The 25,077-nt window shown below is 46.7% G+C and overlaps 3 protein-coding genes across 4 annotated transcripts; 2 read left to right on the forward strand and 1 right to left on the reverse strand.

Moving 5' to 3' along the window:
- Window positions 1-676: 676 nt before the first annotated feature.
- On the reverse strand, window positions 677-4,570 carry DFFB (DNA fragmentation factor subunit beta). The gene is made up of 7 exons (XM_079325998.1): window positions 4,442-4,570; window positions 3,975-4,101; window positions 3,707-3,895; window positions 3,015-3,094; window positions 2,684-2,857; window positions 2,211-2,311; window positions 677-1,734 (listed from the first exon to the last, which is right to left on the reverse strand). Exons 1-7 carry the CDS (start codon window positions 4,553-4,555, stop codon window positions 1,518-1,520), a joined length of 1,002 nt encoding a protein of 333 aa, XP_079182124.1. The 5' UTR covers window positions 4,556-4,570; the 3' UTR covers window positions 677-1,517.
- A 39-nt stretch (window positions 4,571-4,609) lies between these two features.
- Window positions 4,610-19,139, forward strand: CEP104 (centrosomal protein 104). Of its 2 annotated transcripts, none has more exons than XM_079325966.1 (22): window positions 4,610-4,736; window positions 5,336-5,499; window positions 6,005-6,178; window positions 6,456-6,594; window positions 7,140-7,205; window positions 7,580-7,656; window positions 7,800-7,968; window positions 8,085-8,243; window positions 8,845-9,075; window positions 9,276-9,479; window positions 9,984-10,151; window positions 10,700-10,873; window positions 11,200-11,376; window positions 12,355-12,561; window positions 12,985-13,101; window positions 13,489-13,525; window positions 13,604-13,685; window positions 14,330-14,438; window positions 14,713-14,851; window positions 15,519-15,586; window positions 15,827-15,917; window positions 17,100-19,139. In XM_079325966.1, the coding sequence occupies exons 2-22, from the start codon at window positions 5,387-5,389 to the stop codon at window positions 17,231-17,233; spliced, it is 2,835 nt and encodes a 944-aa protein (XP_079182092.1). In that variant the 5' UTR covers window positions 4,610-4,736; window positions 5,336-5,386; the 3' UTR covers window positions 17,234-19,139. The 2 variants fall into 2 exon arrangements, with proteins under 2 accessions (XP_079182092.1, XP_079182093.1); XM_079325967.1 differs by lacking the exon at window positions 4,610-4,736 and adding an exon at window positions 5,059-5,076.
- A 967-nt stretch (window positions 19,140-20,106) lies between these two features.
- On the forward strand, window positions 20,107-24,924 carry LRRC47 (leucine rich repeat containing 47). Its single transcript, XM_079325987.1, has 7 exons — window positions 20,107-20,757; window positions 20,826-21,272; window positions 22,012-22,128; window positions 22,421-22,536; window positions 22,823-22,925; window positions 23,308-23,397; window positions 23,577-24,924. Exons 1-7 carry the CDS (start codon window positions 20,122-20,124, stop codon window positions 23,787-23,789), a joined length of 1,722 nt encoding a protein of 573 aa, XP_079182113.1. The 5' UTR covers window positions 20,107-20,121; the 3' UTR covers window positions 23,790-24,924.
- The last annotated feature ends 153 nt before the right edge of the window (window positions 24,925-25,077 follow it).

A 25,077-nucleotide genomic window follows, 5' to 3' on the forward strand; every position in this document is an offset into this window, starting at 1 on the left:
CATATGCATGGCATGGTAATGCATTCCCATTTCCACTCCAGCTGATGCATTGTTTCTGTCAAAGATATTTCTTGGCTCTTTTTCACCCTAATTCTGTAACACAGAAAAATCCAGATATTTTAATTGCATATTCATAGTTCCAGCCCAGCTCTGTGTTGCAGCAGCTCCTCCCAGCATTCCTGCAGTGCTGTGTTTGCTGCTGGCTCTTTCTAGCAAGCACAGTTTCACACACACACATTCATTTCACTGTGCAAAATGCATTTTCAGTTTGGGGGACACGTGCCACACAGTGACACTGGATTTATCACCAGAATCCAATGTCAAACAGAGCAGGAAGGGAAGCTGGAAGGATTGATTGCATGCAGTGGAATTAGAAATCCTGTGTTTAAAATGCACCTCCTTGCCCTTCAGGTTGCAATGTTTGGGAGGGGACTGAGTTTGTTGTTTAAAGTAAATGAATACTCTCTGTAGCAAAGCTTCCAAGACCTGGGGCTCAGGCAGAAATATAATTTCCACACAATTCCGTGTGGGCTAACTGATCCAGGACCAACAATATGAGAGAAAATAGTTTTTCCTAGGTTTTTACAGAGCAGTGCTCAATTCATAAACACATTTCCCTTCATGCTCTTTCACACCTGATTAATCTCTCATGCACCTCCATGTACTCACACACAGATGTAGTGGAATTTTTTTATTTAAAAAGTTCACACGATTTACATTGACAATTCCAAAAGTTCAGTTGCTATCAGCTGGTATTAAAGAAAAAAAAATTCAAGTAAAAAATGGAACTATTCCTGATTTGTTGCCTGAGGTAGGAAATGCTGTATCAAAGCAATATTCTCCAAGGCAGTAGGTAAACATTACTGTAAACATTATTGTAGTCCTTGCTGGGGATGTGCCAAGCAAACTCAAGCTGAAGAGGCAGGAAGTGTTAGAAAGGGAAGATGGCAAACAGAGGTGGAAAAGCAAAAATGTGGGGATATGCCATGGCCTTGCTCTTTGTGGGAGATGCACATCTGAAGCAATGGCACAGGGGCAGGAGTTTGGCACAGGTGAGGTGGCAGCTTTGCTGCATTCCTGAAATACACAGGTTCCTACCTGCAAAAGGCACAGAGTAAAACATGATCCTAAATCCTTCTTTGTTTGGCCTAATCTCCAGAGGAATAGGAGTCTATAAGCCCCTGCAGGTTAGTTTGTAAGAAATGTTTTATCCAAGTTTCATTTCTGTGTACTGTGAGTTTTGGGTCAACACTGGCCAGAGATGACAGGGTAGAATCAGTGTCAGCTCATTTTGTACCTTTATCACACTTGAACTTGAGGGCAGCTTGTAAGGAGTGAGAAGGCAGGAGAGGAGAATTAAGTGGATATTGGAATGTGCTTTGTGAGGCTCTGGTTGGGTTACCCAGCCAGCCTTGTGCCAGGGACTCTCAAATAGTTCTTATTTAAGAAATTGGAGCTATTTAAAAACAACAGACTGACATGATTGAAAAAAGCAGCAGGTCCTTCCAGAGACAGCACTAGGAAATCTCATGGGTTTGCTTCCTCTTTCTGTAAATTCTGGTTTTGTCACAGCTGAGGTTATGATTGGTTTTCTTATGGCAAGCAATATGTACGAGTTTTAAATTATCCAGGGTAAACAGCAGCTGATAGAAGTATTCCCAGTTCACTTCTCTCCCATCTCGTGTTTTGACAGCTTCTGCCAGTTCTGGGACAACAGCACGTTTCTTCTCAATTCTTGGGGACACAAAAGAGAAGACAATATTGCCATCAGGAGTTTATTCAGAATAATCAAGCCTCCATCTTCCTTTCAGAGCCAGGCAGAACTGGAATTCTTTCTCTATAACTAGGCATATGATTTTTCCCTCCAAGGAAATTAGTTTAGCAAATCTTGTTTGCTCCACACCAACATTTGAAATGAGCCAGAGGGGGTTTTGCCAGAGAGGAGAATTCACACAGATAATGCAGTGAGGAGGGGTTTGCTTCCAAACAAAGAAAATCTGCACAGAAGCAAAGCAGCTAATGAGAGGAAGCATTTCATCTGTCTTCAGGGTTTTGTTATCTTAACAGCTGCAGCATCCCAGCATTTTTTCCTCACAACGTATTCTCAGGAGAGCTGACTGCACACCGGGGGGAAGGGACTAAGGCTAAACCTTTCTGTTGAAGCTGAAGGCCATGAAGCAGGTAGGTCAGGATTAACACTTTGTACATACATGTGGTCAAGATTCCAGGTGCTGAAGAGGATCCTGCTTTCCCTGTTGCTGTAGGGGTTGATGGAATGTTTACATGGACAGTCATCTCTGTCAAAAGGTCCCTGTGAAAGAAGTCACACTTGTCACCCCAGCATGGTCCTGCCACATGCCAGTGAACCAGAGAGATCCTGCACCCCACATCCCCCCCAGCCTGACGCTGCACCCAGTGCTGCTCCCTTCCTCTGATGTTGAGGAGGGGAATGGGATCAAACTTAAAAAAGGGGAAGTTTAACTCGGGTAGACAAAAGAAATTCTTCCTGTGAGGGTGGTGAGGCCCTGGCACAGGGTAGAGAAGCACCTGGATCCCTGGAAGTGTCCAAGGGGAAAACTGGGAGTAGAAGGTGTCCCTGCCCATGGCAGGGGTGGAACGAGATGATCTTTAAGGTCCCTTCCAACCCAAACCATTCCAAATTCTTCAGGAAGTCTGCAGGTACCTGACAGGAGAACCACCCCTCTGCAGTGCACAGGCGTGCTGCCTCCTCCTCCTCCCTTCTGTCAAAGTAGCACCCGTTGTACTTCACAGATTTCAGTTTATCTGTCATCAGGTCGATTATCCCTCTGTAGGCATCTCGTGCTGCAGGATGAACGTTTGAAATAAAACCACTAACCTAGAGGGGGGAAACCCAGCAATCACTCCTCGGTTCTTGTGGCAGCCTGAGGCTCTTTTCTACAATCATGATGTTATACTGTAGAAGTTCTTTATATTCCTGCAACCACAGAAGTACTGTTACAGTTTGACATAAGTTATTCAACAGAAACTTTTACCTCTCTCATGTAGCCCCGCATTCTGCTCTCACAGCTGTGCCGCAGGTAGCTGGATTTGTTCTTGAATCGAGACTCCAGCCCTGGAGGGAACAAAATTATTTTGTACCTCAGCACAGCTCCTGCCCAGCTGGGACTTCATCCTGGCTTTCCACTAACTCAGGTTGCACACGTTTTTTTATTTCCTATTTTTTTTTACCTGCTCTTAAGCACTTAAAAGAATGCTGTAGAGCATCTGTTGAGAGAGCAGTAGCTGGTATTGTTACATGTTTTTTGTTACTGTGTATAAGAGATTGTGAAAGGAAAACAGAATTGTGAAAGAACTGCAGTAATGGCTTGGGAATGGGAAGGGAAACTTGCAGAGTGTAAAGAAAATATAAAGCATGGTTAGCTGGAAGAGACTGCAAGTTATCCATATACTATTAGCAAATCATTAAAACATTATCAATGCAGATTTATATTGATGGGGAGAAATGTATTCTAGAGCTATCTTTATTAAAGCAATAGGGAGCACCATTTAAAAAAAACAAAAAACATTATCTAATAGTAAATGTGCATAACTAAACCCCTGATAAATACCCATCCAGAAGAGCTCCAAACTTTGCTTTAAGAGCAACAAAACTGACAAAAGTGACTTTTCCGAGCACAGCAAGACCTGGAAGTTCTACAGCATCTTCCTACGGCAACAAACACACCTTCAAACCATTTCTTGTCGTCTTCCTTGTCCTCGGCCAGGATGTTTTCGCTGAGGTTGTGGATGAGATCCGCCAGCAGCTTCTGCCTGCGGGGAGCCCGCTCGTCCGTCAGCAGCCTCCGCGCAGCCTCCACCACAGCGCCCTGCTGGCTGCAGAAGGCGGCCAGGAGCCGCTCGATGTCGCTGGCACCTGGGGCAGGTGAGGCGGCAGCGGCTGAGCCCCCGCGGCCGCCGCTGCCCCCGCGCCCCCCGCCCGGCCCCGCACTCACAGCCCCGCCAGCTCTCCCCGGGGCCCAGCAGCACCAGCTCCGTCTGCGGCGGCAGCGCTCGGAAGTAGCTCTCGGTCAGCTCCGTGCCGTCCTCGTAGAGGCAGAGGCGGCTGCCTGCCAAGGGAAGCTGCCCCAGGGGCGGGTGAGCGGCGGGCAGACCCCGGCTCCGGGCAGCTGCAGTCCCGGTACCGTCCAGCCCGGGCAGACCCCGGCTCCGGGCAGCTGCAGTCCCGGTACCGTCCAGCCCGGGCAGATCCCGGCTCCGGGCAGCTGCAGTCCCGGTACCGTCCATCCCGGGCAGACCCCGGCTCCGGGCAGCTGCAGTCCCGGTACCGTCCAGCCCCGGCAGATCCGCCCCGCACGGTAAGCAGCATCCCAGCCTGGTATGGTCCCATCGCTCTAGCACCCGTCAGTCCCCCGCCCATCCCGTACCATCCGCAGCCCGGCAGTGCCGGTCCGGTCCGCACCTGCAGCAGCCGGCAGCCTTTCCTCAGCAACCCGCGCAGGCTCCCGGCCGCCACCCCGAACTTCTGCGGGCCGCCGCAGCCGCGCAGGCGGAAGGGCCGCAGCGCCTCCGCCATGGCCGGGCCGGGCTGAGCTGAACTGAGCTGAACCGGTGTCGCTCCCCGCCCGGTGCCGGTGTCGCTGTCCGGGCCGGGGCCGGGGCCGCCCCGCGCAGGCGCCCCGGGGCCGCGGGGCGGTCGCGCCTGCGCGGCGGGGCCGCGTTGCCATGAGAGCGGCGATGGGGCCGCTCTGATCCAGGTGGGGCCGGGCCCGGCGCTTCTCCCCGCTCTCCGCTCTCCCTCCGCCCCGGGCACCCCCCGAGGGCCCGCCAGGCTCTCACGGGCTTTGTCCGCCGCCCGTCCTGGCTGAGCCCCCGGAACGGTGCGGCCGTGACCTTTCCGGGCCTGCGCCTCCTGAGGGGTTGGGGCCGGCGAGGGGAGGGAGGGACGGGGCCGGTGTTGGTGCCATGGCAGCGCTGGGCCCGGTGCTTGTGTGCCCGGCAGTGCCGCGGTGGGTGCGTGCCTTACCCAAAGAGACTAAACTGACCTTGTGCTTTGCTTTTTGTTCGTCTGGCTCCAAGACACAGAGCATGGTGCAGGTACAGGTTTGGTACTTGTTGCTCTTAGTTTCAAGGTTCATCTTGGTTTAGCAGGTTTAATTTATTGGCAGACTTCTCTGCAAGTGATCTCAATCCTCGTTTTGCTCAGCACTGATCAAACCGGCACCAAAAGAGCATTTATGTGGCCAATATTAATTAAAGGAAATATATATTTGCACTCACCATCTACTGACTCAGCAGACCACAGGACGCAATTCTTTGACTGTAGTGCCTCAGTGGGTTTTTGTCATGCTTCCAGGGATGAGTTTAAGCTTGAAGGCTGTGGCTGTGACCTACTCAGCTCCCCAGGATGCCCCACAAGATCGGTTTCACGGTGGTCAGTTCGTCGGGACACGAGGATGGGTTCAGTGCTCGGGAGCTGATGGTTCATGCGCCGACAGTGAACGGGTGGCGGTCGCCCAGGTACTGCCAGGGGATGGGCTTGGAGCACTGAATTTCTGAAGCACCAACTTTAAAATGAGTGGCATGGTCAGAGCAGTTTATAGTATCCCAAACCAAACTGATAAAGCAAAAAAAAAATTACTTTAATCCCATGAAACCTCATCCTGGGGGGAAACCGGCACCTTGTTAGCACCTAAAGGCACTGTATTGTATTTAAATAAAGGCCTGGAGAATGAAAATGGGAACTGTTTTTGTTCTTGGCAGTCTTGGAGTTTGTAACTGCTTTGGCTTAGTATGAAAAATACATTTGACTCAGCACATCTTCTAAATATGTGAGGCACCTGAGCATATGTATGCAGTAAAAGGAAGGGAAAAGTGTTTCCACTCTACTCTTGGGATTCTTACAATATTTATAATGTTTGCTTACAATTAATTACTTGAAAGTTCCATAATTAAATGTTGCTCAAGTTGGAATTGAAGTCTGCTTTAAAATGATGATTGAATTGGGAAACTGTGTCTCTTTCAGGCTCTGTCAGTACCCCCAGGAAATCATCCTGCAGTTGGTGGAGAGGTGTCGGATCCGAAAGCTGCAGCTGCTCGCTCACCAGTACATGATTGCAAGCAAAATTGAGTTCTACATCAGTGAAAGTCTTCCTGAATACTTTGCTCCATATCAATCAGAGAGGTTTCAGAGACTTGGGTGAGATAGAAAGTTCTGGATCAGTTTATTGTCTTAATCAGAAAAGCTTCAGGGGAAAATAATACTGTGGGTTGTGTGTGATGTGGACGTGCTGTGTGAGCAGCTCAGAGATCCTGGATTTATGTATATCCATGCCAAAGCTGGAGATGCAGGTGAATTGTTTGCCAGGTGACAGCACACATTGTTTCAGTTATGAGGGAGTTTTAAACTCAGGGTCAGAAATCCACCTGTGTGTTTGGATGTATCCCCTGCTCATGTGTTATGTTTTCCTTCCCAGTTATGTCCCTCTCTCAGACAATGAGAAGACTGATTTCAGAGCTCGAGAGTTGAAATCTGTGTATATGGATGCAGTTGGCCAGTACCTGAAGCTGATTTTCCATAAAAATTATGCCAATAAATACAACTTGTATGGGCAGGTGAGTTAGAAGTCTTTACCTGGTAATCTAGGTGACACTTCCACAGTAAAGAGCAGGCACAGAAATCTTCTCTCTTGATTTGTAGAAACAAAAAGTGTTGGTTGAAGGCTCCTTTGTTTTAGTTTGTTTTAAAGCACAAAACACAAGTAACAGTTTAGAAGTGAGTTGGGATCAGGTGGATGCACCTCAACCAGAAAAAACTAGTCAAGGTCACATTGTCACTCTTGTTTGTGCTGAGGTTTAGCAGGGTCTGTATTGACCTCTGAGAACAGCTTTGGGGTCACAAAGCAACTCTGAGTGTTTTGGATCTGTTGTGGCATTAAGTGAAGATGTTGCACAGCCACCACAAACACCTGCCTCAATTCTGCTGGGACCACAGTGGGGTTGTAGATTTGGTGATACATTTTCAGTGGAGCAGGAGGCAAATTTGGGATTCAGTGCTTTTCTGTGCTTTCATATCACACTCTTGACCACAGGCCCTGGATTTTCTCCCAAGAAAAAAAGGAATGAGCTTACACACTGCCATTTTTTGTGAATTTCTGCAGGTTGCCCTGGTGGCTGTGAACATTATTGGGGAACCAGCAGACTATGGCAATGACCTCATGAGCAGTGTAAGTCAAAAGCATCCCTGTCCTTTTACTGATGTTCCATTTCTTCAGGTACAGGTTCCTGATGTAATGGGATGAACCATTCTTGTGCCAGCTCTGTGTTTTAGCAGAGCTGTTTGCATTAGTTTATTTAAAATGTTCTCTTGAAGCAAGAAAGTTGAGCCTAATGTGGGAATACAAAAACTAAAATAGAATTAGCTGGGACATTTTCATCTTCTATGTCTCCAGGTTCTCTTGCTTGAATGTGCCCCAAAACACAAGTGGTCTACATTGCAGAGCTTATGTTGGCTGTGGCAAGTCAGAATTCTGTCTTGAACACATGCCTGATGTTGGTGAATGTGCATTAAGATTTTTTTTTTTTTTTCACCCTTCCAAAGCCTTCCAGAGATAAGCTGATAGACCATTACTTGGGAATTAAATTGGATGATCCTGCCTTGGATGGAACTTACCTTGGGTAAGGATGTTCTTTACATATACCCTGGCAAAACCTCTGCTTGGTGTAAAATAGTCGTTGCTCTCTGTGTTTTGTTAATTCCCTGCTAAGGAAAAAAGAAGCCTGCCTTATTGTAGCTTACTTTATTCACTTTATACCTTCAGGAAGGGTGACTCCATTTCACCTCTGGACGATTTGGCCTTTGACATGTACCAGGACCCAGAAGTGGCTCAGATAATCCGGAGGCTGGATGAGAAGAAGAGGGAAGCTGTGCGTCTCGAGTGCTACGACCACGCCAAGAAGCTCAAACAGGCCATTGCTGACTTGCAGAAGGTGCTGTTGGAAGATCTTTTGACACCTAAGTGCAGCAGAGCTCCAGTGGCCCATCAAAGCCTTGTTGTTTGTGTGAAATTGTAATGATTTTCAGTAGGTGTTTGTACCAATCCTAGGTGGGCGAGCGGCTCGGCCGGTACGAGGTGGAGAAGCGTTACGCCGTAGAGAAGGAGGATTATGACCTTGCCAAGAAAAAGAAGGAGCAGATGGATGAGTACAGGCTGAAGGTGTACCAGCAGCTGGACCTGCACGACCTCCTGGATGCACAGCTGCTGGTGGGTGCTGTTACTCCAAACTCAGGAGGGTGTTCTAAATAGAAATGGCAGAGCAACCAAACTTCATTCACAGGTTAATGGGAATTTTGAGATTTAGTAAAGTGTTTCAGTTTTGAATTTTGTTTGGATTGTGGATTTCTCCAGCCTCAGACTCTCAATGTGGTGGTTTATGAATATACTTAGTTTTCCATATATCCCATTAAACTGTTGAGGTCTCAAGAAAATGGCATTGGAATCCTGAATGTTTTGCATAATTTCAAGACTACCTGATGCAGATGAATAAAGTACTTCCTCATATTTTGAAGGGGTAGAGGAGGCTTAGAGTGGTATCAAGGCTAACCATACAGAATCCATGTGATTTTTTTATGTACATACAGTTATGTAATGTTCTCTGAACAGGAAGTTTTACACACATGCACCCACACAGAATTATTTTCTGACTGTTTCATAAAGCTACATCCAGTGGGAACGCTGACACACCTGTGAGCCAGGTTCAGTGTTTACTTGAAATCCCCAGAAGCATGTTGACAGAGTTGTAGCTGTGCTGACTGATTTGAGCACATTTTTAGCCTTGCTGTAAAAATCCTCTTCCCTTTCTCAGATCCAAAAGCCCGCCGAGTTGCCTTTGAGATCTGTGAGTGGCACTGAGAGCCCCCAGAGCTCCCCTCCTGAGCCCACAGACTCACCCCAAGGAGAGCCCCGGAGGGCAGAGCCTGTGCTGGAGGAGCAGCTGCTGGATCCTTCTTCTTCTGAGTCTGTTGTTCCCTACCAGTCCCCTCTTTCTCCTCAGACTCAGCCCACAACCTCCAAAGAAGCGTTTTCCAAGGAAAATGTGAGTAGTGGTCCCTCTGTTGCTGTCAGAACAAACAATCTGATGTCCAACCCTCTAAATAATGTGGTTATTCTCATGGTTAACTGGGGAGTGATGCTGCTTTAGTGTGAGGAAATTGCACTGGGGTGAATCCAATTAGTGATAAAACCACTTCACATCTGAGCCATTTCCTGGACAGCAAATTTTATCTTTTCTGCTAGGTTGAATTTTTACCTTATGATGAGAGACCTCTCCCAGCCATCTGCAGGCAGGTGGATGAAGCTGTTGCCTACCTTGAGCCAGAGGTGACTGAAGAGGACATGGGTGATGCTTCAAGGACTGGCAATACTGGGGAGCCTGAAGCACTCACAGAGAAGGCTCTGAGGGAAGCCAGCCCTGTTGTGGAAGTTTTTGGAGAGACTTTGGTAAAAACCAGTAAAACAAACTGAAAACCCAGTAAAACAAAACCATGTGTTATTGTGCTCTGTGTTGAGAGGATTTTTATGTGTTCAAAGCTGCTATTTTGAAATCTGAGCTTAAAATTTGACCTTGGGTCTATTGATGCCTGTTTACAGCATTTCTACAAATCTGTAGCTTTGTTGATCAATTACTTGATGTGCTGATAAACAGGATCCAGCAGACTGCTTTAGGGTATGGACCCAGAACACCCGTAACTGCCATTGTCTTCTGCAGGGAGAGAAACCCTCTTTGTGCCTGGAAGGGCTCCATGAACCTGACCTGTTAGTCCCATTTCACTCATTGCATTTCAAAATATGTGCTTTTAATAAAGCCATACTGCTGTGGGGAACACCTGGGGATTTCATGCTTCAGTTCATAAATTCTTTGGAGCTGGTTCTCTATATAAATGTTAAATATGTATTGAAATATCTGTAGGGACATTTTAAGAGATAGACTTGTTCTGTGCTCAGGTTTCAGGAGCATATTCCAGAACTTGGTCATGTCGAGAAGATGCTTTACTGACTGTGTACAAGAAGCTGATGGAAGTGTCAGTGGACACTCCAAAGGAGGATTTAAGGAACATGCTGAGGGCTGCTGTTTTCCTTGTGAGGAGGGCCATCAAAGACACTGTGTCTTCAGTAAGTTTGATGCTTCAGCAAAGAGCTGGCAGCTAAAATTGCAGAACCACGGGGTTAGGATACTTTGAACAAATAGTTTATAAATCTACTGTTGAATAAATCCAAAATCAAAACATAGTCCCTCAAAACTCCCAAAACAACTGGGCAATGTCTTGCATTGAACAGATGGAGAAAACTGCCCTGGGCTGAGCCATGAGCTGATGCAGTAAATGTGCAGTGAGGTTGATCCTTTTTCTTTGTTTAAGCTGAAATACAGCAATGAAGTAACTTCTAGTTTCCAGCTCAAGGGTCTGCACTTAGCTGAAGGACACTTGGGCATCGAATAAACCTGTAATAAGAAGAAAAGAAGAAAATCATGGTACTCTTTGAGAAGCAATTTCTGAAGTCTTTCATCTATGACCTATCAACAGGTTTTCTGGAAGACAGTTGTCTGAAGTAGCTTCCATTAAGGGTGTGATTCCAGATTAAGACTAGATCTTACTGTTATTGTCTGAAAACAGAGGTCTCTGTTATTTTTGCTCAGTGTTTCCTTTTTCTTTTTAACTTAGGTTTTTCAGACTTCCCTGAAACTTCTAAAAATGGTTATTACCCAATATATACCAAAACACAAACTAGGGAAGCTAGAAACTTCTCATTGTGTGGAAAAAACCCTGCCAGATTTGCTTTCTAGAACAGGAGACTCCTCATCCCGTCTTCGTCTTGTGGCTTCAACCTTCATCCAGGTGAGTGTTTCCCTTCAAATTAGGGAGCTCACAGGTGAGAAATACCTGAGCAAGGTGGGCTGTGAGACTGGGGTTGGCTGCTGTGAAGTGTTGCAGCTTATCACAATTTATCACAGAATAGCTGGGGTTGGAAGGGCCCTCTGGAGATCATCCAGTGCAACTCCCTGCCACATCAGGGTCACCTGGAGCAGTCTGGGGGTACCTGCTGCTGTTGCAACTTTTGTGTTCTTTGTTGCAAGTGACCTACAAAGATGAGAAAAATCTCTGCAGAGACAGGTAATTGTCCTTATCTGGCATCTGCTTGCTCACTGACTCTGTGTTTCTAGGAAATGGCACTATGCCCTGAAGTAAAGCCTCTCCAGATTATTCCAGTCCACCTGGTTAAAACATTAAAACCAAACTGCCCAACACATCTGGCAATGAGTCATGTGGAATTGGTGGAATCTCTCTTGGAAGCCATGGGGACAGAAAACTCTGGATTTACCATCAACAACGTCATGAAGGTAAGAGGTCATGGTTACAGCACATGGAGGATTTTCTGATGGTTTTCTGGGGGCATGCTTGGCTTTTTTGGAGTGCTTGAGAATTCCTGAAGAGGTGTATTCCCCTGATTAACAGTGCTGGTAATTTATAAACCAGGTTGAATGGGGCTTGGAGCAACCTGGTCTGCTAGGAAGTGTCTCTTCCCATGGGGTGGAATGAGATGAGCTTTTAGATCCCTTTCAACCCAAACCATTCTGGGATTCTATGAAGCAAAATATTAATATCTGGAAAAAAAGAACCAATAGGTTAAAAAGTGTTTGCAAAAACCTGTCTTGTAGAAAGATTTCTTCTGCTATGGGAGAGTCTTAAATTAATAAACCAGTCCTTAAAAATGTGAGAAAAGAGAGACATAACTGTTGGATCCCAGAGACCTGGGGTTTTGAGCTTTCTGTGCTTTCTAGCACTGACCCTCTGCCTTTGACCTGATGCTTTGGAGAAGGCTTCCAAATTTAAGTAATGGAGTTAAAGTCATGGGCATGTAGTTAAATAGAAATGTGTGATTTCTCATGGTGAAGGGTTTTAAATTTGAAGGTTTTAGAATATAGTAATAGTTATGGGACAAGATGGAGGGGTTTGGCTGTTTTCTCCTTTTTGATATTCTTCCTTCTTCTTCTTCATGGTTTCAGGCAGTAGTTCCTGGTTGGGCAGTTAGTGCTGCATTGCAGGTCACAGGAGTTTGGTTATTGGGTCAAAAGTATCAATAATATAGGTGTAATTCTCTATTGGACTGTTCAGCATCTGAATCTTCCTCCATTTTCTTGCTTCTAGCTGGTAGCTACAGGTGTTGCAGAACTCTCTATACTTTAGATAAGATTTAATAGATAACCAAGCCCAAACATGAGAAAAACTCCGTGAAAAAACTTCAGACAAGCCACTAATGAAGTGATGCAAAACACCACCCCGTTACACCTAACTTTTTTTTTAATAATGATTTTCAGTTTGCCACAGGAGCTCTGGAGCACAGGGCTCAGGAAGTGCGAGAGGTGGTGCTGAGGATCATCTTTGCCATGTACAGGGAGCACAGGGCAGCTGTGCTGGAATATCTCCCGCCCGACGACGCCGGCGCCCGCAAAACCGTGCGCTACAAAACGCTCTTTGAGGGGTTTGCCAAAATCGATGGGAAATCCTCTGACACTGAGCTCAGGGTATGGCATGAGAGGCAGAATGTAAAGGGCTTCAGATGTGGCTTTTGGTGTCCTGGTTTTGTGGCTGTGGGCACTGCACAGGTAGCAGAGTCTTTGGGTGTGTGGTTAATGTTCCACTGAGTGTGTTCCCTCATTCTTGGGAATAAAACCAACAAGAAATAATGAGATGGACAAGCAGTTTGGAAAAAACACAAATGTTTTTTTCTTCTGTCTGTCCTTGGGAACAGTAAGCCCAAAGGCTGTGCTGTGTGTTCCTTTCAGGTATTTGGGAAGAGGGAGGTGTCACTGTATCACACCCATAACTTTACCAAGCAGGATGTTTCTTGTCCTGCATGAGTTCTGTGCTGATGTGTTTTGCAGTCTCTTGTGTATGAGGGGTGGTTCCAAAGCTTTTGGAGCTGATGGTGTTTATTTCCCTGTTAGGCACGGAGAAAAGCAGCAAGAGAAGCAGAGAAACAGACAGAGGAAGAAATGGAAGTTCTAAAAGATCACCCAGCAGCTCTGAAGTTAGAGTTACAAGCAGAGGTTGAAACTGAAGAGGTGAGCATATTTCAGTATAAGGTTGTTTTAATCCTTTGCTGCTTGGATATCATGGACTTAGATAACAAACATTGATTGATGTTGCCTCATTAAAAAGAGTGAGAAACTCCAGACATACCCTGGGGGACTTTTCCCCTCAGCAGTCCAACTTAAAATCTAGTTGTTTTTTTTTTCCTACTATAGTGTAAAATTTGTATTCTTAATTAATACCTTTATAATATAAAATAATACCTTAATACAAAAGATTTGCTATAGAACCAGAAGCACAAATGTTGTAATTCATTGGCTCTGCTTCTAAATTTTAAATTCCATAGAGAAATCAGAATATAATGTGTTCCCTTTCTCTCTGGAAGGCAAATTTCTGAGTTAAGTTTCTTTGTTCAACAGGAGAAAGAATCAGTCTTGGAGAGGACAAAGAATCAAGGTAGGTAGTTTTAAATAAGAGTTAAAAAATGTAGATGAAATAAAATGTGATCTTGGTTTAATAGTTCTCTCCTTACAGGTTCCCAGGTATACAAAAGCCCCCAGTCTACAGCAGCAAAGATTCAGGAGGAACTTTCCTCTGTTGCAAATTACCTGGATAAGTAAGTGAGATGAACCTCTAATAACCTTAAGCCCTTGGTGTCACCTGTGAGCTCCTAACAGTAATAATGTTTTTCCAGTAGATCAAAGCTAATGCCTTCAGCAGTGAAGCAATAAAGACTAAAATCTCTTCTAACAGTTCTGGAATTATCACCAGGCAGTCCTAGGTGCTTTTTTTTTTTTTTTTTTTTTTTTTTTTTTTTTTTTTTTAAGTTCTTGGATAGTGTGACTTCGATTTTGTTTTGGTTTTTTTTTTTTTTTGAGTATTTGCTTGTGAGATAAGAAATAGCCACAGTTTAATGCTCAGCTGCCTGTGTGAAATAAGGGAAAAATGTGGTGTGGTTTTGCTGGGTGTTGTAGGGGGAGGGCATAGAAGAAGCACTTGGAAATTCTGGAGCCAGAAAAGCCAGATTTGGTGAGCTGCTCTAAGAACTTGAATGAAGTTTGTCATTCTATAAGAAAAAATGCTCTGTAGTTGTATTTACCCTAAATTACAACTCAGTACCTGCCCCATCCTAAGCTCAGCTCTACAGAGGGAAAAGAAACTCTTCAAGATACTGGCTGTTTTTGAGAACAGCTTGGAACAGAAGGAACAGGGCTCATCCATTTCTCTCTGATATCACTGATGTTTGTATTTTTTTCCCAGCTTGTGTATTTTTTGTGGTGAAAGGAATGAGTCCTTCACAGAGGAAGGGCTGGATCTGCATTACTGGAAGCACTGCCCCATGTTAACCCGATGTGAGCACTGCAAACAGGTCAGAATGAACTTCCCAGAGCTACTAAGACAGGAACTGTTATTATTCTTGTTTAGAGGCACTGTAAGATATCTAACACTTGCCCAGGTGAATTCTGCACACACCCATGTAATTGGGGTAGTGCTTTTGAAAAAGATCATCATTAGAAAATGAGTTAATAAGTGGACTGAAACCAAATTTTCCCTTTGTCATTTTGGAAGGTGAGGCTAAGCTGATATTTTTTTTTAATCCCATCCCTATTTGCTCAGCACAAACCTTGCTGGCTGTGTTGCAGATGCTGGAGATTGCCAGCCTGACAGAGCACCTGCTGACTGACTGTGACAAAAGGGACAACTTTGGGAGGTGCCCACGCTGCAGAGAGGCTGTGCTCAGGGATGAGCTGCCCAGACACATAAAGAGCAAGATTTGCAATTGTGAGTAGCTCCAAACAGGGAGGTGGAACATCAGAGGTTCAGACTTTCAATCACCAGGGATTCTTAGCAAGTCAGGCTGCTTGTGTTTTGGACTTAGGGATCTAAGGAAATCCTCAGGAGGGAAAAGATGTGGGATAAATGCTTGAGTTTTCTAGTGCTTGGCCTCTGTGAATGTGTGTGGGGAGGGTGAGTGAAAAGACTGGAAAGTCTCTTCCATTTCCCTGTAGAATAAGCACTGTCACAGCACAGAAAGGACATAGACCTGTTGGAATGAGTGCAGAGGAGGCACCAAGTTCATCAGAGGAATGGGTCACCTCTGCTGTTGAGAAAAACTGAGAGAACTGGGATTGACTGGAGAAGAAGAGACTTTGGGGTGACCCCAGTAGGGGCTGGAGGGGCTACAAGAAAGGTGGAGAGAGGCCTGGACTGACAGGACAGAGAGGAACTGGATTATCTTTAAGGTTCCTTCCAATCCAATGATTCTGGATTCTGAGATTCCTTTTAATCTTGTTAAACACAGGGTTTCTTTGGGAGCAGTCAGTGATAACAGGGCAGGAACTAGATTAGACATGGGGTAGTTATATGCTACTTGCTGTGGAAATTCTTTTCTTGTGTCTGAAATTAGCCTTTATTTACAATTCTTACATGATTTTTCAAACAATTTCAGCTGCCAAACCAGAAAATGTGGCAAATCACTGTCCTTTGTGCCATGAGAACTTTCCCCCTGGAGAAGAGGTGAGGCCACCCTTCACACTGGGCAGATATTGTTATGGGTTGTTTTAATGTGATGGACCTTTCAAGATATATTTAAATAGTGGGAATATTAATTTGTATTTCATAGCAAGGAGCTTATAGTTTGAAAAAGCAGATTAAAGTGCTGTAGATATGAAGTCTCTACACAATTATAAGTTTGCTTATGTAATGTTGGATAATTTTGCTGGAGTTGTAATATCACTTCTTTGTAATTGACTCCAGGCCTGGAGATCTCACCTGATGGACAAAGATGGATGTAAAATGAACCAGAGGAGAACTTCCCCCATCAGCAAAACTATTGTGATGCAGCCTGGTAAGACATTAGTTAATGATAATAATAATAATAATATTTATGCTTTTTACTGTGTTGCCTTTGCTTATGGAAAGTGCTTCCAAGAGCTGAGTCTGTGCAGCTCATGGTTTGGATTTGGGTGAGCTAGGTGATAGGTGTTGTCCTGGAGCAGTGTGCTTGGGGAGCAAATTCCCAAAATTGTGCAATAACAATCATGTTAAAAAGAGGACCTGAGCTCAGCTGGTGGGGAAAACTGGCAGATTTGTGAAGTTGATCAGTTCAGTGTTTTTTCTGCAGAACAAGATGACCATGAATAGAACAATCAGCTGAACAGGGTTCTGGAAAGCTCCTGAGTGCTGACACAGGGAACCAGAGCCTGAGTTAGCTTTTAGTGTCCAATCAAAGGTTGGAATCTGATCCTAATTACAGGGTGAACTGAAAGGTGGGTGCTGTGCACTGCTTTTCCTTTCCACTCCAGACTCAGGAACCTGGCAGATTTATCATTGTGCAGCTTTTTCACCATCAAAGAGACATTGATGATGTCAGGTGATGGTTTTTTTCAGCAGTTGCCTTTATGAAGAACATGGAAAATCCATTTATTTCCAGAACACAGAAGTTAAACAAACTGCCTGCAGCTCCAGAACTTTTGGCCAGTAACATCCAAACCTTTCCTCCTTCAGACTATGGAGTTTTTTAGTCAGCTGTGTGTTCAGTCACCTGCTCTGAGCTGTGCTCTGCTCATATCTGCATGTCACAATTCCAGGTTCCTGGAAAGAGCTGTGGGATTGCCCATTCCAGCTGATCTAAGTGAATCATAGGGGTTAAACTCAGCATTTTCTGGTGTTGGACTGGATCCACAGTGTTGTCTGTCTGTCCTCAGCTTTGCTGTTTGCACTGGCTAATGAGATGCCAGTCAGTTATTAGTCTGTTGCTGCTTAGAATTTGGAAACAGAAATAAATCCTTCCTGGATAAGCTCTGATTCCAGAGCTGTTTCCTAGAGATAGGAAAGGAGCCCTGACTGTTCAGTCTGGCCCCTGCTGGTGTGGAACATGCAGAGGCTCAGTGCCTGCCAGCTTCTGGTTGCTTCAGTCATTCAGACTTAACAGATCTTGGGAATCAAAACAGTGGATTAAATTCACTCCTGGGACTAGATGTTTATCTAGTATATCTTGCAGTAATAATCTCTGTTTTTCTCTTTGCAGCCAAAGTAGGTGGCTACCATTTAAGGAAACCAGGTCCTTCAGGAACAAAGTTTCAACCTCCTTCAGTGGGAAGCAAGATCAGAACCCGAGGGGGCCCAAATAAAAACACTGGCAAAACATACTCAAAGCGATGACAGGACAAGTATTTCTTCCTTTGTCTGAATAACTGGCACATGGCTGTTCAGAGCTATTTAAAAGTTGTGGGCCACTTTTATCATCTTTTGTATGGGATGTTTTTAGCCTTGAGCAGTGCCTGGTGTCATCCCCATAGCGTTGCTGTCACTGCAGCACCAGGTTTTGTTCCTAGGAATGCTCATGTTGGAAATACCAAATGTTCTGGGACAAAGAAACATTATTTTGACAGATAATTGTGCTCTCCTTTCCAATCCCATGTCTGTAATTTAATAGGTTCAAGCACATTCATTATGTCAGGGGAGAGAAGTCTCTTCCCTGGGTCCCCTGAGGTGTCACACGTGGGGGAAGCCTGGCCTTATGTGTCTGTCAGATTTAGGGTTCTAAAGGCAGCAGAGCTGTGTCCAAAGCACTGCTCAGTCCCAGGAATTAGCACCAGTGGAAAAGCCAGAGGGCTGGCTGGATGTGCAGGAGGTGACAGGACATTGTGGCCTCTCTCACTGTGTACCAAGTGCCTTATGAGCCCCCTTGGCAGGAGAGTTAAACTAAACCCTCCAAGTCTGAATCCCCAAGAAATGGCCCCTTACAGAAACTAAAAAACAATCTCGGTTGGGCCCTGAAGAGCTTGAATTAGTAAATTTAGACCTTTTTGCCTGTTTTAGTGCACTTTTAGCTCAAATACTGAGCTTTTCTAGTTAGATATTGATTAAAATAACCAGCCACAGACTGGAGTACCACTTTAACAGCTTCAGAGAGACAAAGTCTATAAAGACCCCAGGCATGAAGCTTTGTACCAAAGCAGCAATTCTTACATCTCTACCTGTAACATTCTAGCTGTTGCTTTTCAGTGTGAAATTGGTACCACAGGCACAGGAATGAGTGATCAGGATAATATGAGGGGAATCTGGGGGGGTTTTGCTCCCATGGAGTGACTTTGTGGTGTTGTTTTGTATATAAAAAGCTGATTTTGTAATATGTTTTTTCTAGTTTGCCTGCAGCCTGCCTACCATCTTATGGATTTTCCAGGGAGATCAGTGTGCTTGGATTTCAATAATCTTTGCATAAATTGTTTCTCTAACTCTTCCTAATACATATCTCAATAATTACACACACATTGGGAACATATATATAGGTATTATTATTTTCCCTTTAGTGACATGGGTTCCTATTTGAGAGCCTGATTCTGCATGCTGAATAAATAATAAATATCTCAAGCATTGATCTTGCTCAGAAGTGTAAGGATGAAAACTACTCTGTGGTACACTAAGAAAATAACTTAGCAGTAATAAAATGGCATTTTTTTAGAATGTGAAAGGACCCATTTGGAGTACAGTAATGCCACCAGTGTCATGTTTAAAGGTGGATTTACCAGGATTCCTCCTTAATTAACAACCTGGATTTGCTGCAGTGGCAAAATAAACACTGGAGTGAAAAATACCATGAAGTCTGGTGCTGTGCCACTAAGAATGAGCAAAATATTCCAGAAAAAAAGCCATTGCACAGGTGTGGTTCTGAGAAGTGAAAGAAGGTCTGCTAAATGTTGGTCTGGAGCCTGAATTTGGCAACAATGGGGTCTCAGTAGGAAAGCAAGGAAAGAGTGTGACTGTGAGCTCAGGGCTGGTTTCTGTGTGCTCTGTGTCCATTTGAACTGTCCCTGAGTGTCAGCTGAGGTGTTTTCATGTGTCACTGCAGAGATGGTTCCAGAGCATCCACCCAGAGCACGGTTCATGTCCATGTCTGCAGGAGTTGATCTCATCCCAAGAGAGCAATTTATAGTGATTGCATGTTCCTCAGTGCTGGATGAACAAATCAGATATTAAAATCTGGGAGATTTTATCAAGAAAAGGAGTCACTTGTGTTAAATGTCAGTTATTTTTATTGCACATATTTAATAAATTACTTTAGCCAATCTGGAGGGTACGTCTGCATTTTCCACCTGCTACAATGGAAATTGGTATGGAGGGGGGTGAGGCTGTGGTTCCTGCAGCACCTGTGAGTGCTGTACCTGTATGAACCCTGTAGCAGTGTGCTGTATCTATGTGTCACTGGTACCAGTGTGTGCTGTATGTGTGTGAGCTGTATCTATGTGTCACTGGTACCAGTGTGTGCTGCAGCTGTGTCAGCTGTACATGTGAGTGCTGTAACCGGAGCTGTGTGAGCTGTACCTGTGTGACTTGTACATGTGCGAGCTGTACCTGGGCGTGACTTGTACCTGTATGTGCTGTACCTGTATGTTGTACGTGTGTAAGCTGTACCCGTGTGAGCTGTACCTGTATGTGTTGTACCTGTGTAAGCTGTACCCATGTGAGCTGTACCCGTGTGAGCTGTACCTGTGTGTGTTGTACCTGTGTGTGTTGTACCTGTGTAAGCTGTACCCGTGTGAGCTGTACCTGTGTGTGTTGTACCTGTGTGAGCTGTACCTGTGTTTTGTACCCGTGTGAGCTGTACCCGTGTGAGCTGTACCTGTGTGTTGTACCTGTGTAAGCTGTACCCGTGTGAGCTGTACCCGTGTGAGCTGTACCCGTGTGTTGTACCCGTGTAAGCTGTACCCGTGTGAGCTGTACCCGTGTGTTGTACCCGTGTAAGCTGTACCCGTGTGAGCTGTACCCGTGTAAGCTGTACCCGTGTAAGCTGTACCCATGTGAGCTGTACCCGTGTGAGCTGTACGTGCGTGCTGTGCCCGGACCTGTGCGGCGCCGCTGGGCAGACCCGCGGCTCAGCAGCGCTGCGGTGCCGTGCTTTGCCCTTGTTCAAGGTATCACTGCCCCCAGCAGCAGCTCCCGGCCCGTTCCCGCCGCGGTTCGTGCGGCCGGAGCCGCCCCGCGGGCGGGCCCGGCCCCTCCCGGGGCGGTGCTTGGGCGGCGGCGCTGCGGGCGGGGCTCGGGGCGCGATGGCGGCGGCGGGGCCGTGGCCGGAGCTGGAGGCGGCGTTGCGGGAGCGGCGGCGGGAGCTGTCGCTGGCGGGCGCGGCCGTGGCCGAGCGGGTGGCGGCGGGCGGCGGGCGGCTGCCGGAGGCGCTGCTGGCGCTGCCGCTGCTGCAGTCGCTGGAGCTGAGCGGCTGCGCGGCGCTGCGGGAGCTCGGCCCGGGCGTGGCGGCCGCGCTGCCCGCGCTGCACACGCTGGTGCTGAGCCGCAACGCGCTGGGCCCGGCCGGGCTGGGCGCGGGGCTGGGCGGGCCGCTGCCCGCGCTCCGCCTGCTCGACCTGTCCGGCAACGGGCTGGAGGCGCTGCCCGCCGCGCTCGGCGGCACCGGCGACGGCACCGGGGACGCGGCCCCGGCCTTCCCGCAGCTGCGCAGCCTCAACCTGAGCGCGAACCGGCTGCAGGAGCTGGGCCCGGGGCTCGCCCGCGCCGCGCCGCAGCTGCAGGAGCTGCTGCTGTCCGGGAACCGGCTGCGGGCGCTGCCCGGAGGGCTCCTGCCCCCGGCCGGGCTCCCCGCGCCCTTCCCGCTGCTCAGCCGCCTGGACGCGGCCGACAACGAGGTGGCCGAGCTGGGCGCGGACATCGCGGCGCTGCCGGCGCTCAAGGTGGGAGCCCAGCCCGGCCCTGCCCCGGTCCCCATCGCGCACCCCTGACCCGCATCTCTCTCCTGCAGAGCCTGGACGTGGCCAACAACCAGCTGCGGGAGCTGCCCGCCGCGCTGGCCGACTGCCCCCGCCTGAAGGAGGCCAACTTCAGAGGCAACCAGCTGAGGGACAAGCGGCTGGAGAAGATGGTCAATGGGTGCCAGACCAAGGCCATTCTGGAGTACCTGCGGGCCGGGGGCCGCGGGAAGGGCAAGGCCGAGAGTGCCAGAGAGGAGGTCAGGAAGAAGAAGAGGGAGAAGCAGCAGAAGAAGGACAGTGGGGAGGGGGAGCAGGATGAGATGGAAGAGGTGAGCAAGCTGCTGGTGAAGATTCTGCACGTCTCTGAGAACCCAGCGCCTTTGGTGGTCAAAGTGAGCTCGGGTGTCAAAGATGTTCGAGCCTTCATCGTGTGCTGTGTGCTGAAAGGAGTGAACTTAAATCCGGGAAATGCTCTCAAGAGGTTCCTGACCATGCAGGTAACAGCTGCAGCCTTGTGGTACTCATTTGGAATGGGAATGTTGCTGGCAGAGTTGGAAATAGATTGTTCTAGGCTCCTTCCAGCAGATGAATTTGTGAAACTTAAGGTGAGCTCCTCACCCAGTAGGTGTGAGGTACAGGGTGAGTGGTCCCTGCCAGCAGCACGTGCCCAGTCACTCCGAAATCAGCAGAATTGGTTTTTGGGAGGGACATGTCAGAGCTCAGATACTGCCATGAGGGCAATGGATGCACTCACATTTGTGTTGTGACTGTAACAGCAACTTGTTAGTGCTATGGAACCTGTTGAAAGCTAAAAATAACCCCATGTCCATATGTAGATATTCCCTGGATTGGCTCCAGCTTCCCTCATCTGTGTTAAAACCATGTTACACACCCAGCTATCTGACAGGTATCCTTCCCACAGACCTGTCCCTGGGCCTGCTGCTCACCTGTCCCTTAGGTGGCAGGTGGGAGCTGCTTTCAGGTTACAAGACTTGAGTATATGGGATTGCTTTCTGACTTAAAACTTGGTTTCCCTTTAGAGAAACCTATCACATGTTGTCAGGCTTTGCTGCCTTTGCAGTTGTGCTGTAATGGAGATACAGGTGAAGGGAAGGGCACTGTTTCAGTCACCTAGGTGGTGGTGCTGCTAACATTAAATATAGAAGAAGCTGCACGTAGGAGGGATAAATCACATTGACTTTTTGATCTATTTCCATGGCATCCTTTATGTTTCAGACCAAGCTGCATGAGGACATCTGTGAGAAGCGCACAGTGGCCACCATTGCCACCCACGACTTGCAGCTGGTCAAAGCTCCTCTGATATATGATGTTCAGCCTCCTGACGAGCTCAAGGTAAGGCTTAAGGGTACTTTTTTACCCCATAGAGCCTAGAAAACAAACTCCAGAAACTTTACTTCAGAGGTTGTACTGATTTTCTGTCCTGCTGTACCAGGTGCCTGGTTTACTACCAGTGACTGAGCCTGTTTTTCGAGTGGGTGTTACAGCAGTCCATGTGAAATGGAAAGTATTTCCATGCTGAAAAAGGCATGGAGACATGCAGGAATATTCTTTAATTATTGACTTGCTTACAGGGGGGTGTTGTAGACCTGGTGTTTAAGTGAAATTGAATTCAAATGATCTGCAGATCATGCCCCTGGGTCGGAAGGAGATCAAGGCCAAGGACCTTCTCCGCCAGCTGCAGCTGGAGGCTGAGGAGCAGCGGAAGCAGAAGAAACGTCAGAACGTCTCTGGGCTGCACAGGTCAGTAGCTGGTTGTGGTTTTCTCACATACATTTAGGTGACTGCACTGGGGATGTGACAGATGTGTTCATAACAGCAGATAGAATGGAAGCAGAGAGGATTGAAGGGTGTGTGGAGGTAAACTTGATATAGTAGTATATGGGCTGTAAAAACAGCATGTGGCCCTGCCCTGTGCTGTTCACTGCTCATGCAGAGATCACACAACAATTCCTTTCTGTCACTATTTCCTGCCATTGTGTCCAGCTGCTCTCTCAGTCACTTCTTGCTGCTTTGTTTCTCATGGCAGGTACCTGCAGCTGCTGAATGGCAAAGACAACTACCCGTGCCTGGTGGATGCTGAAGGTGCTGTGATTTCCTTCCCACCAATAACCAATAGTGAGAAAACAAAGGTACTTCCCATTCATGGAATACATTAATAATTAAGCGTGTTTCTTTCTATTGAGAGATGTTTTAACTCAAAGACATGCACAGTTCTGTGAAAATTTTGCTTGTAGTCCAAGTAAAAGCTCTTACAGACTGCATCATATAGGCTCCACTGTCAGACTGAGAGGGATCTGGAGTTACAGTTTTACCTTTGGAAATCTGTTCCAAAGCACCAGCCTGCCTGCAAAGGCTTTGTCAAAGGGCAAGAATATGGTTTTTGACTTGTAATGAACAGCAGAGCTTTGCCCTGATTAAACTGAGTGAAAGCCTTCAGCTCTGTGTACTTTCAGGGGGCTGTGGGGTAAGCTGCTCTGAGTGCTGATTGCTTTATTTCTGAAACTTTTACAGATTAGAAAAGAGACACGGGACCTGTTTCTGGAAGTGACAAGTGATACCAGTTTACAGATCTGCAAAGATGTGATGGACACCCTTATCCTGGTAGGGAGTTCAGGAAAATATCCCCTTGTTCTTGGGGGGGGGGGCTCCTACCAAACATGTCATTGCTCACATGCATTGAGAACACAAAAGCTGGTTTGTATTTTAGTGGTATTGTTACTCCCTCTCATTCATTCTCTGCCACAGCATTGATGTTGTTCTCTGCATTTTGCTTTTAACAGAAAATTGCAGAGCTGAACAGATCTGCCTTGGAGAACAAGGAAGGCTCTGGTTCAGATGTGGAATTGGATGCTCCCTGTGGACCAGGGAATTTGAACCAACCCTTGGTGGTGGAGCAGGTGCGAGTGGTGGACACAGATGGGAATCTGAAAGTACTTTATCCTTCAAAAACTGACCTGGCCACAGTTTCCTCTCTGCTGACTGTGATCCGTTAGCAGCTGCCTGAGCTGAGAGAGGATTCCATTTCCTTTTTTCAGTTTTTTTTTTTCCACATATTCAACAATGCAACTGGTACACAGTGAGATGGTTTGGGGTTTTAAAGAAAAGATGCAGAGCATCCTGCTGGGAAGGCAATGGCTCCAGAGTCTGATGAGCTACAGCAAGGAGAATTTCATCCTTAACAGAGATCCTCAATGTTCAGCCTGGACAGAAAGAACAGCATCTTCAAACATGGACTGAAGGTAGAGATGGATGGATGTCAGAATGCAGTAGAGAAAATCATTATGATGTTTGAAACAAGCACAGTCACATTTTTCTGCAAGATCACTTTTTGTCTTCTGGTGTTTCATCTGGATCATTATTTTTGAAGAGAAATGCAGTAATTGACAGCGTGGAACTGAGGTCCTCTGCTGGGTCCAACCTGGAGTCAGAATGCCAGAGCACTTTGCTGACTTCTCATTCTGCAGAATTTTATTTTTATCTGGAGTAACTGTAAACATTTAGTTGCTGTCAGAAGCATTTAATTGGTGTCAGAACTTGAGGGATGCATTTTAAAGCAACGGTTTCTGTGTTCAGGCATGAGCACAGCTTCCATTTTTAAGGGGTTTGTTGAGTCAACTGCAGAATTTGTGTGTCCCAGTGCATTTCAGGGCCATCCTCCATCTCTGTGGGAATTACAGTGACCCTGTGTGTGCCCTGAGAGTTGCTGTGATTGAGCATTGGCTTTGTTCTTGCTGAGGAGGTTCAGGTCCATTCAGAGCTTCCTCCAGCTGGCACTGCTGGACTCCCTGTCCCCAGAGCCAGAATACAAGCACTGGTGCCCAGAGTTACCCTCCTGGAGCCCCACACACATATTTTTACCTTCCAAAATACAGGCAGTTGGAGCAGTTCTTGTTTGGCAGTCTGTGGGTTACCTGTATGTGTGGGTGAGCACTGGTGTGAACTCACACCTCTCCCTAAGTCAGGGAGAGAACTGACTCTATTCTGGTAAAAATGGTGTCTCAGAGCTCTAACTGAACTGCTACTATTCAAATACATCCCTGTGCTGGGACTTGCACATGGAATGGAAAAATAAAACAGCTTTTGCAGCCCTGGCACTGTCCCTTGTTTTGGCATTGGTGGATGTTCAGTCATGTCACTTAAAAACTTCCTAAAGCAAAAATGGGAATTACACACTCCCCAACTGCTTGTAGCCAAGCTTGCTTGTGCTTCAGGCTTCTCTGGGAGGTCAAGTGTTATTACAGACCAAGGACTTACAGTGACTTGTGCTCTGAGTTGGCTGAA

This window comes from Erithacus rubecula (assembly GCF_903797595.1).
Source record: "Erithacus rubecula genome assembly, chromosome: 24".
Taxonomy (NCBI): domain Eukaryota; kingdom Metazoa; phylum Chordata; class Aves; order Passeriformes; family Muscicapidae; genus Erithacus; species Erithacus rubecula.